Source organism: Drosophila subpulchrella, chromosome 2L (assembly GCF_014743375.2).
Source record: "Drosophila subpulchrella strain 33 F10 #4 breed RU33 chromosome 2L, RU_Dsub_v1.1 Primary Assembly, whole genome shotgun sequence".
NCBI lineage: Eukaryota > Metazoa > Arthropoda > Insecta > Diptera > Drosophilidae > Drosophila > Drosophila subpulchrella.
Window position 1 is genome coordinate 7,618,530 of NC_050610.1, and position 11,810 is coordinate 7,630,339.

At 39.6% G+C, this 11,810-nt stretch overlaps 1 protein-coding gene across 2 annotated transcripts; it reads right to left on the reverse strand.

The window, feature by feature from the left end:
* Positions 1-3,958: 3,958 nt before the first annotated feature.
* On the reverse strand, positions 3,959-4,894 carry LOC119547738. 2 transcript variants are annotated; one of them, XM_037854725.1, is made up of 2 exons: positions 4,832-4,894; positions 3,959-4,751 (listed from the first exon to the last, which is right to left on the reverse strand). In XM_037854725.1, exons 1-2 carry the CDS (start codon positions 4,855-4,857, stop codon positions 4,031-4,033), a joined length of 747 nt encoding a protein of 248 aa, XP_037710653.1. In that variant the 5' UTR covers positions 4,858-4,894; the 3' UTR covers positions 3,959-4,030. The 2 variants fall into 2 exon arrangements, with proteins under 2 accessions (XP_037710653.1, XP_037710654.1); XM_037854726.1 differs by lacking the exon at positions 4,832-4,894 and adding an exon at positions 4,808-4,819.
* Between the last annotated feature and the right edge of the window lie 6,916 nt (positions 4,895-11,810).

Sequence of the window (11,810 nt, forward strand, 5' to 3'; positions counted from 1 at the left end):
GAACATTAAACTATCCCACAACTAAACGGACTAATTCCTGTTTTCAACTTATTTACTCTTTTCCATGTCCATCTCGGGCGGACAAACAAGTTGTTCTAGCCAAACCACCGGACTATCCATGACTGACTGGCTAACAAGTCGTTTAACGCCCACTCAGCTCCTGTTCCTGGTCCCTCCGATCCCGATCCCGAACCCGATCCCAATCCCGAGCCCCTAAACATATGCCACAAATAATTTGTTATTCAATACGAAACACGAAAAAGTACACAAAGCGGCAAACGAGCTTCAACAATTCAACACACACTGGACATTTAGTAAATTGGCTAACAACTTTTTGTTCGGCTTCGCTGTTGCCACTGTTGTCGTTGTTATTGTTGTTACGTGATTGTCCGGTGAGAGTGTATGAGTGTGTATCTGTGTGGGCACGGAACCCAGCATGTTGTTCTGTGTTGTGTGCCATATGCTTGACCACAAGCAAACCAAACCAGACGAATGCCGACTGGGAGAGGCGAAGGGTGGCACAACATCAAGCCGTCCAAAAAGGAAAAAGATTTCATGGGACAGATGACACGGCGCACTTTCGGGACAGGATGACTATCCGAATTGAGGCGGGGGATTAGGGTGCCGAAAGGGTTTGTCGCGGCCAATTAATCGTTACGACTTTCAGGTCCATTTCAGATTTTACGCCCAGAACTGTGAATGGGCACTTACAGCCCAAAACCTCTGGGGTTGGGTAAAGCTGCGTTATATTTAATGTCCAAAGAGCTTAGTAAATTAGTAAGTAACAATATGAACATCGCTTAAGCTTAAATAACCATTAAATATTTTAATGCCTTGCCCACTTTTTGTAAAAGTAAGGTATTTAAGAGTGTCTATATGTGATTAATAATATTAATATTTAATATTTACCAAGATAAGCTTCTTAATTGTAGTGCTTGTGTTACCTCATATGAGTTTAAAAAATTTGTCTAAGAGACCTTAAAAACTAAAAGTAAACTAAATAATAATATAAAATTGCACACATCTTGAAAAAAATTTATACACTTACTTAATTCAATTTAATAATAAATGGAATACTAGATTCCTAGGAAAGTATGTAACAGGGACAAGGAAGCGTTTCCGACCCCATAAAGTATATATTTTCTTGATCTGGATCACTTGCCGAGTCGATCTAGCCATGTCCGTCTGTCCGTATGAACGCACAGATCTCAGAAACTATGAGCTAGAATTTTGGGATTTGGCATGTAGATTTTTGGGCTTCCTGTGCAGCGCAAGTTGGTTTTAGCAGAGAGCCACGCCCACAATCGCCCATAACGATAAAACAAATAACCGCCCCCATTTTTTAATATTTTATAAAAATATAAATGAGATTTTGTTCATATTATTAATACATATTTACCTGCAAAAAATTAATATAATCGGACCATTCATTAAAAAGTTATATCCAAACAATAACTAATAATTAGCAAACTGGATGGAGGCTTCAAGCTATCTCTTATGAAGCCGCTAGAACTGAACTATAGGTGGCGTATTCTTTTTTATAAGCTGAGTAACGGGTACCTGAAAGTCGAGGCCGTCGAATATAGCGTTTTCTTTTGTTTTAAGTTTAACGGTCAAATATGCAAATTCAAATTCAATATTCAAATTAGCTAACCCAGAACAGTTTAAAATGCTATGGAAAACAAAAGTATCTTGTGCTCAAAGTTTCAATGTTGAGGTACATTTTAAAATGTTTTACTGCATTTAAACTTAGTGTCAATCAACGGACCCTTACCCAGACAATACGAACACCATTTTTTACCAGCAGGTACTTAGGGTTATTTTATGTACGTCTGCACTCCCCACCACCCTCGCCTAGATTGTTTTCCTTAGTTTCACCCCTCCACTTCCTTTGTTGTTTACGCTATGGCCACTTGAGCTGCTTTTATTTTATTGAAGATTTGTATCAAAATGTCAACAGGAGCACAAGTCAACAACAACTAGAGGCACAGAACTGGGGGAAAAAATGCAGAAGTTGCTCTTTTGATGTGGGTTGTGTGTCTCAAGTTCCATTCTCACTCCATCTGCCACTGCGATGTTTTTGTGTTTTCGTAGCATTTGAGCAAATAAAATGTTTGCTTAAAAAATTGCAGACATGCATTGCCAGTTGCCTTGTCTCGTGTTTTCCTTTTAGGTTTTCTTTTTTTAGTTGTTCGCAGCTTAAGTTGAAAATGTTGAAATGCTCATTTCTATCAAGTTTGCCATTCCCCGTTTTCCGGAAATTTTTGGGTAGTCAAGAATTTACTGCAGTCACGACTTCGGCCTGACACAAATACATTTAAAAATGTGCTAACATATGTATGCTGCCCGCCAGAAGCTCACATATTTCTTCTTCATCCGATGCGTTGACAGAGCCCCCTAAAACCCCCACTGAACACCCAAAACACGCATCCTATTCCCAATCCTGAAGCAGTGAGCAACTAACGACAGTTGGCATTTAAGTTCGGATAATGCGAACTGGGGGCGGATTTTGTGGGACCTTGCCCAGCTTATCAGAGTGTGTGAAGATAATCTGCTAAGCTATATACAACTCTGATTTGAGCTTAAAGTGTCTTAGGGGTAAAAATAAGTTCAGTGATATGGTGGTTAGAAAAATACATTTAAGTATTCTTAATTACATGAGTCTATCTAAGGGGACATTACAGGTATCACTGATTTTTTAGGGTACTTATATCCTAAAACAGTTGTTTTGGTTTTTCAGAACTCTTTTTAGTGCTTTGTCTAAGGTAACGTATAAAAAGCGAGAGCATTCAGGTGCAATTTATCACTTTTTGCAACGAAATGATAGAATTCTTGAGTCAAATAACACTCAACCGGAGGAACCTGACTTCCTACTGATCCGATCCCCGGACAAGTAGAATGTGAAATATTTAATATACTTTCCCCTTGTTCTCCTATTCCAAGCCCATTCAGCTTCATCCCCATCAACATCGAATCAACACAAGAACAAATTCAATTACTCAACACTGGAGCAACATGGGTGGGGTTGCGAATGGATCGGAGGGGGTGGAGTGTGGCGTGTGAGTGACATTAATGCGATTCCAGCAACAGTCAATCATATTAGTATTTCCAAAGCAATTGCCAAAAATAATGTTCGACTCTTGTTTTTCTGGCACTTTATTTTTATTCGCCCGCTCTTTGATGAGCAACTCAATGCCGAATTTGCAATTTAATCGATTGCATCTAAAAATCTACAAATAAATTGGTGTAAATATTTGTGTTAGCTGTGAAGTTCCGGAATATATATTCTTCACAATTTCGAAAGGTTTTGATAGACAGTTTTAGTAAAAAGTAGGGACAGACTTTGGTAATTATAAAAATGTATTATTATTATAGTCTATAATTTATAGATGCCATTTTCTAAAATTGACAAGTTTTTATTATTTAAAAATGGTTTAAACATAAATTTTTAAAGGGGAATATAGGAAAGACAATTAAGGCTATTTGACGTTTGAGAAATGTCAAGAATAAACTGAAAAAATGTATAAGACAGTCCGAGATATTTTCAAATGTCCACATTTTTGGAAGCAGCGTTTTCCGAACTGCACCTCGCTGTCAATTACCTAACGAATAAATAACACCCGTGACACACTCATTAACACCCTATTCCCTATTCCCTGGACCCATTCGTCCTCGATGCCGCAGAGCTGAAAGAAACACAAACAGAATCGCTTTCAACATATTTCGAAACGAAATCGAATGTCGAACGTTTGTCGGACAGATTAAAAATACAATTTACGGCAAATCAATTGCGGCTAACATGGCAACGACGGCGGCGGGGCAAGGAAAAAAGGCGAAAATTAAAATGGCCACCGCAAGGAAAACAGTTGGAGCAAAAAATGAAAAGCAAACAATGGGTGGACCGAATTCCGGAAAATCGGAAAATGAAAGGCATCCCACCCAGGAAAAAAGAAGAAGGTAAAAGGACGACAACAATAAGGCCGGCGATAGCAACAGCTGTTGGCATAAATTTGTATAAATAATAAACAATTCACGGGGACATCTCCTGGACGATCTCCGGTTCCGGTGGCTTTTGATTCTCATCTTCCGGTTCTTCCCCGTCCACTTGATTTTCCTGCTGGCCAGGAGATTCATCCGGCACCTCCATCTGCGAAGCCCTGAAACGCAGCACTTGCATCTCAAAAGCGCGAACAGATAGCAAACGCTCCTCGCGAGTCAGCTGCGAAAAGTAGATGAAGCCCATCACGTAGGTGCGCATATCTTGAATGTAATCGAACACGGGTCCGGTTCCCTGAGGAATGGGCAGTCGGGAAAGGACCTTAGCCACCGAAACCTTCATCTGGGCAGGACACACAACCTCAATCACAATGCCCAGCGATGCAATGGCGCCCAAAATAGTGGTAAAAGTCATCAATCCGTAAGGGCACCACATCCTTCCGTGGCACACAATCATCACTGTCCTATGGGTAATCCTTTCGAATCCACACCATCCAATCAGTAGAATAATTTCGGTGAAGAAGATCGTTAATATAAGATCGCCGCAAGCCAAAATCCTTGGTGAATATTTCTTTAATTTGCTGGGAATCATGTCCGAGTCCCAAAACAGAATGAGGATGGCTATCAGAAATATACAGCTTCCAATTGGGGGAGCCGGCGAGCACTGATCCTTTGGCTGGTCCACGAAAAAGGATATGCCCAGCACTTGAAGCAGGCCAGTAAACACAATCGTTTTCAGGCTCACCATCTTGGTTCTAAGGAAAAAAGAGTTTATTTAGTTGCTTGAAAATTTTCGTTTATGCTTATCGACTTCTAAATCTTTTGAACAGCTTACTTGGAATTTCTCCAACTGATAAACATATCAATTGGGTGTCAGTCTGCCGAACTGCTAAGTCAAATAAAAGCCAACTAAAGCCAGCTGCTGGCCGTCCTGGTTTTTTTTTTCCATCCCCTCTTCAGGATTTTCACTAAAATATTTTTACAGTTTCTGTAGATGCTGGCGAATTCGAGCTCCCTTGGCTTTTAAACACGTCATAAGCTTTTGGGCTGGCATCCCGGCTCAGCTTGGCCTTAACATTTATTGCATACTTTTGAGGGCCATGCCTTATAAACCACATTCTGAAGTGGCGTAGGTGCATGATACCCTTCCAGATTTGGGCCACTTCTTTCCAGAAGTCTTTCTGTGGCAGCTAAAGAGTTATAATAATAATAAATAAATAATAATAAATTAAAATAATAATAATAAATTAAAATAATAATAATAAATTATACATAATACAATTTGTAATGTACAAATTTATAATATTAAAATCGCTGAGAAGCACATACAACTGGAATGAATGACATTTTTTTAAATTAAATTAATAAATTAAAAAATTAATTTACAAGCTGATATGATTTATTTTTTATATTAAAAAAACAGGCATTAAGTTCAAATTTGAGTGTGAATACTTTTTAGTGTATGGAGTACACAATATATTGAAATATTGGATTCCATATTTAAGCTCTTGAGCTTATATATTGGCTACTTTCTTATGTTTTTATATATAAGCTCTTGAGTTTATAAATTAAATACTTTCCTAACACTTGTTAAGAAATATTGGCATTATATATAGCACAGAGTATTTGAAAGGGAGTAGATAAATTGTAAAAATAGTCGCATTTCACTTCTGCTTGTATTTGCTCGTTGGCCTCTTAGGAATTTTTATTGGGCACTTTTCTGACATCTTTCTGGTTTCGGTTTGTGTGATTTTAACTGGCCCCATAAATAATTTGTAGCCAAAAAAAAAAAACAAGTTTTAGTGCACACTTTGTGGCAAGCCAACAAACAAACAGACACTTAATATGCTATCAAACAATTTCATGGGCAGTATAAGGTCTCCCCAGCTTTGACATTTAAGCGTGACAAATTTGTGCTAAAGTCGAACACTTTAAATTATAATAACCCCAGGCCTAACCAGAGGTTTGCCAGCAGGAGGCGCCTTGAACAAACATTGGAGAAAGTCAATGACAAAACTTTTCGGTGCAGCAATAAAAATCAACATTATTATGCTAATTGGCTTGAGTTCGGTGGAGCAGAAGCAGGAGGACAAGCCCTCTGGCGTTTCGCGGATGGGTCAAGATTTTAATCTCTAAATTAGTTTACAAAATACGCAAGTATTTTCGCGGAATTTTTTAACCGAGTGCCTTAGGTCAGGTACGAACAATCAGGTTGGGAAAAAACGCCTAAAAGCATATTGCCCCTATTTGTCTTATAGAAAGAAGAGGGCAAAAGGTACACAGTGGGTTCTTTTGTTAACTGCGTAAAGTTTTCACTTTTTTGTTTTACCTTCATTCTTTTTTTTTTTTGGCCAAAAAATAATAAGTAAACATTATTTATTTTAAAGGAAGCCGGTAGAGCCGTTGCATATCCCCGGGCGTTTCAAAGTGGAAACAATACCGGAACGAAGGAAGTTGGCTTGTCATGGTCGCGGGCAGGACGTCAAAGTAATTAAACAAAAGTAATTAAGATTAGCGGACTTGGAGTAGCTCCGAGTCATCAGCCAGGCTCTCACCTCGCAACCCGGCGCCATTATGCTCATTATCATTATCATAGTGAGCAGGGCAGAGCAGGCCGGGCACAAAAAGGTAAGGTTAATGCTAAAACGCAACAATATGAAAAACTCCCTGACAACTTTGACGTCATTATAGCTGGCCATCTCTCACGGGCTCTTTGTACATATATATTAACGTGGGGACGCCTTACCCTTTGGCCTCTTGTTCGGTGAGCTACCAAGGACTCTTCCTCAGGGGCATTTGGCAAAATTATTATTGTTATGAAAAGTTTAGCCGAACAAAGCTAATGATCTTTAAAGATTAGTTTCGAGCAGAAACAGAACACTTGAAACTGGACTCGGGCAATCAACAAGGGGTCACGACCCTTCTAGGAACAATCATCATCAGGCACTAAACTTAATCGACAGCTGACTTGCCATATTTCTCCCTCGACCTCTGAACCCTCACTCGGCTCGCTTCATTAACTCCCACACACACTCGCCGCCCTCCCATATCAATCCAATCCTTCATTGGCTTAACTCCTGGCTATCATCAACTAAAAAGAAAATCCCTTCGACTCTGATTCTTTCGACTCGGACCGCTCGCAAAACTTTTGGCCAACAACTTTCGCAGATATTTGGCTGCTTAAATTATATTTCCCGCTGCCAAAGGTCGGGTTTAAGCGTTGATGGGCATCCCAGCCACGCACCGAACGAGATTTATTAGCATTCAAAGAGGCATTTTAGCCTGCCGCTTACCTCTTGTGTATGGGGTAATTTTTCACCAGACCAACTTTTGTTTTGATTAAATGAAGCTTAACGAGCGACCGCACAAGCAGCAAACAAGTGCACTGCAAAAAAAAAGAACGCTAAGAGAAACTTAACATAAAGTTTAATTGGTCCAAAAGAAAAATCCTCTTTTTCAATGTGATGTTAACAGAGTCCGTAATCACACAGTTCAGCAACAAAAAAGTACTTAAAAAATGGAGTAAGAGGAAATATTTTTGGAAGTTTCTTTTTGGCGAGCGATAAAAATTTAACTGGAGCATTGGCTCTTGCAATTTTCAGTCAGATAAAAGCTAACATTATACTGGTAACTACATTTTTCCAGAAAACATCAAAAAATATCAATGAAAAAAGTTATGAATGCATTGAGAAATCGGACCTTAATGTAATAAAGCTGGGAATTGAATACAAAAAGGATAAATTATATAATTTGAATCTTGAATATGTAAAAGAATATTTTTTATAGAGGACTTTTATTTTCTCACTGTAGCAGCGGCTACGTGTTACTCATAGACTGGTCTTAGCCGAGCTCGAGGTGCTGCCAACTAACTAACTAATGAGCTGATTTACAGCCCAACACGTCCAGGACAAAGGCCAAGGACTGCAGTTTGCCAAAAGGTGAATGGCTGGGGAGTGAGAACCGAGAACCGGGAATCGGGAATCCAGGGATCGGGAATCGGGATTCGAGGTGGAGCGAGGTCGTATGACAAATGCGCTTTTGTGTTATTTATGGTGACCGCAGGACAAGATGTTCTACGTGCGGTCATTAAGCCTGTAGGCGTTACTGCCTCGCGCTACAAAGGCAATTTATACTGGTTATCGATGTCCTACAACCCACTTTGAAATGCTGCGTGAAATAAAAGTTTTTAAAATTGTAATACTGGTCTTAAAAACATTCGTTATCTTTCAGAACTTTAGAAGACTACTTTTCAGATTCAAATGCCAAACGTACAATGTTCTTGTTAGAAAATTTTTTTTGTAATATTTTAAAATGATAGGTGTATTGTCATTTTCACCCACACTTATTAAATTAACGCTCAATGATTTTTTTTTGGTGCCCTATTGATTAGGTGAATAATACGTATAAAGAGCAGTTAAGAAATAAATCCTTAAACTTTTATCTAGAAGTTATGCCAACTTACATTTTTGTATAAAATATTTTAAATCGCTTATTATCCTATTTGCATTTGCCTTTTCTGCGATTATCCCTAATTAGACTGTGATATATACATACCTTTTCCAGCCAATCAGGCGAAGGACAAACGGAATCCTGGCGGGCTAAGCCCAACTGACAAATTGTAATTGTGTGACAAACAAGCGGAAATCGGCTTAAACTTGCCTTGCCACAAAGGAAATCCGCAGAAGGTGCCAACGGATGGTTTGGGGCATGACTTCCTTTATTGAGTTATTAGCCGCACATCGTGGCAACTCGCTTTTAGGCCATGTAGCAAGTCAATTTGTCAGCGGGTAAAAGTTTCATCAGTCGCGCTTAGTCATGATGGCTAATAAAGTGCAGACGGATTTTTTTTTGCGAGAAAGGAGGCAAGCATCAGTCTATTGACAACCGATGGAAATGCTAATTTTCATTTGGTAGCGATGACAGAACAAAATTTTGTCCAGTTTTTTGTGAGATGTTTGAGTCCCGTTTACGTAAAATTCCAATTTTTACTCGCTTGAGTTAAATTCACTTTTTACAGATTTTGTTACCAAAGAGTAACCTTTATAGTGTTTTTTTCACCTATCCTGGTAACAATGGGGTTTATGGCCATAGAAATTTGCTGAAAGATACCGAACATCCTCAAACATATCAGTGCTCCGTTTGGATAGAAAACACAAATGTTTCCCCGCATAATAAGCCCTCATCGAGTGCCGGAAAAAGTGAAATAAAAAATGTTCTACTTGCTAGGTGCTAAAGGGCACTTATGCGTAACATTGCGTAAGTGCAGCTGTCAGATAAAACGAGGGGGTGCATCGGGTTCGGGGGGAAAATGCAGCAAAGTGCATGCCAGCTTGAGTGTGAAAATTGCTGGAAAAATGAATGCATGCTAACGGGGAGTCAGTTTTGATTCCATTCCATTTTCGCCTTGACTGGGAAAATGGAAATGCGACGTCAGCCAGCGGTTTGTTCAACCCTCACAATACGTGATGTTATTACGATTGTTGCCTTGCCCCACGAAAAAGGGTCTACAAATCTGCGTCCATTAAACTTTCGATTCTCATCTTTAATCTTGTTTTATTACCCGAACGAATTTTTTATCACATGCATTGTTTTCTTTCGTAAACTTTAATATCCCAAGTATAAATCTCCACAGACGGGCCATAGAGAAACTTTCTCGATAGTATTCCCCAAACTAGTTTACCTCATTTGGGCAGTCCCTAGCACGGAGACTAGACTGCAAGGCATACTTAAGCAAAGTCGTAGACAAACTGCAGAAAGAATTGTGAATATATCTACACAGGAAAGCAGGGACCGAACTTTCCATTTTCAATTTGCTGCAGACTTTGGCTAAGTACCAGGGAAGCAGGTCCAACATTTCCGCCCGATTCTTTACCTTTTTTTATTTTGTGCAGCTCTGTCTACTTTAACTCGCATTGAACTGGAAGAATAACATTGAACAGCAAACAATCAGCAGTCAAAAATTTCATTGTTAAGGCAGCAGCGGGAAAAAATAGGAAAACAAGTATAGAAAAAAACAGGAAAGTTTCGGACAAGGCGTGAAAAATACAAAAAGACTGGGGAAGGGAAAAAAAACTTTTGCCATGGTGAGAAAAACTTTACAAAGCAGCCAACAAAGTGCTGTAATGGCTGGCATCTAAGGGGATCCCCCGTCCAACGCTTGACTTTTGACCCAACGAAGCGAATGTGTTGCAACGACCTTTGTGGCCTTTCCACCGCCTCCTCCTCCCCCACCTCCCCCTCCTCCGACCCACTCCACCCAATCGCTTCTTCCTGTTTTGGTCACATGCTGGCGCAACAGTCGGCCACGCCCACTCCAAGCCCAGCACCTCTGGGAATCCCGCCCCCAATGAACTTGCCACAGGACGAGGTGCACGTTTTTCCTCGGGTGTGAGCAGGGGAATCCCAGAGAGAGGGTCAGAGGGCAGTCATCTTGTCTACTGTCTAGCCTTGTCCGTTTTAATGTTTTTGGCATTGAGCGATGTCCGTGATTTGAAAGAGTTCATTAAGCTGGTTCTGTAAGGCCAACAGGGAGAACTCATCACTCTCAACTCACATAAATGTATATCCTTCTGTATATTGACTGCACATGTTCCTCTTATTACCCTACTGCAGAAAAATTATAAACCAGCTTGGTGTTGACCAGTGTGTCTTTCACTTCTGTGCAAAATTAGCTTAGAGTGTTCCTTTATCTGAAAAAGTTGAAATAATGGAAAGAAATGTTATGTCTTAAGAGGTAGAAAAAAGTACTTCCCAAAATAAAATTCATTATTAAGATATATATAAACATTGTTAGAATAGAACTGATTCCGCCTTGAATGTCATATTATTATTAGTCACTAACAAATAATAGAACGACTATTAGATACAAGATACTCAGCTAAATGTAGTGCGAGGGAGATGGAGATATGGATGCGGCAAATTAGATGTTTCCGAAATGGAACACTTTGTTTGCTAATAACTCTTTAACGAATGGTCAGATTTAAATTAAACATTTTTGAAATGTAGATGGGTATTAATAATTAGAACAACATCTCAATTGCACTTTTACAAAGTATTTAAAAATGTGGGTGCTAGACAGGTTTTTGAGGTTGTGGGCGTTAGAGTGGTCTTGACATTCTGCTTAAATGAACTTACGCTGCACAAGAACCTCAAGAATCTGCATGCCAAATTCCAACCTTTAAGCTTTTGTAGTTTCCGAGATGTTAGCGGACAGGCAGACGGACATGGCTAGTTCGATCAAGAATATATATGTTCTGTATAGGGTCGGAAACGCTTCCTTCTACCTGTTCCATACTTTCCGACGAATATAATATACCCTTTTACTCTACAAGTAACGGGTATAATAAGCAAAACAAGGGAGAACGCTATAGTCGAGTACCTCGACTATCAGATACCCGTTACTCAGCTAAAGGGACCAAAGGGAAATGGAGATATGCAAGCAGCAAAGCGGGATTTAAATACGCCACCTACCGGCGGTAGACAGATTTAAGCCTTATTGGCGTTAGAGTGGGCGTGGCAAATTTTTTTTTGGATCAATCGATAGGTATTGACGAGATCAATACATTTCAGTTAAAGTTTTTTATCTAGCATGAACATTGTGGGCGCCACAGGCCTGGGCGGTTTGTGGGCGTTATAGTGGGCGTGGCATATTCGCGTGACAAAATTGCTCTGCGTACAAAGCTACGGAATCTAAATCTGAGATCCCGATTCTCTATCTTTGATAATTTCCGAGATATCCACGTTCATACTTACGATTTTTTGAAGTTTGTGGGCGGTTTTTGGGCGTTAAAGTGGGCGTGGCAAACTTTTTTTTG

Coding starts and splice junctions, on each gene's coding strand:
- LOC119547738 (XM_037854725.1), bottom strand. CDS start 4,857: ATGTTTATCAGTTGGAGAAATTCCAA. Junction 4,752..4,831: donor ATCAGTTGGAGAAATTCCAA/GTAAGCTGTTCA, acceptor TTTTTTCCTTAG/AACCAAGATGGTGAGCCTGA.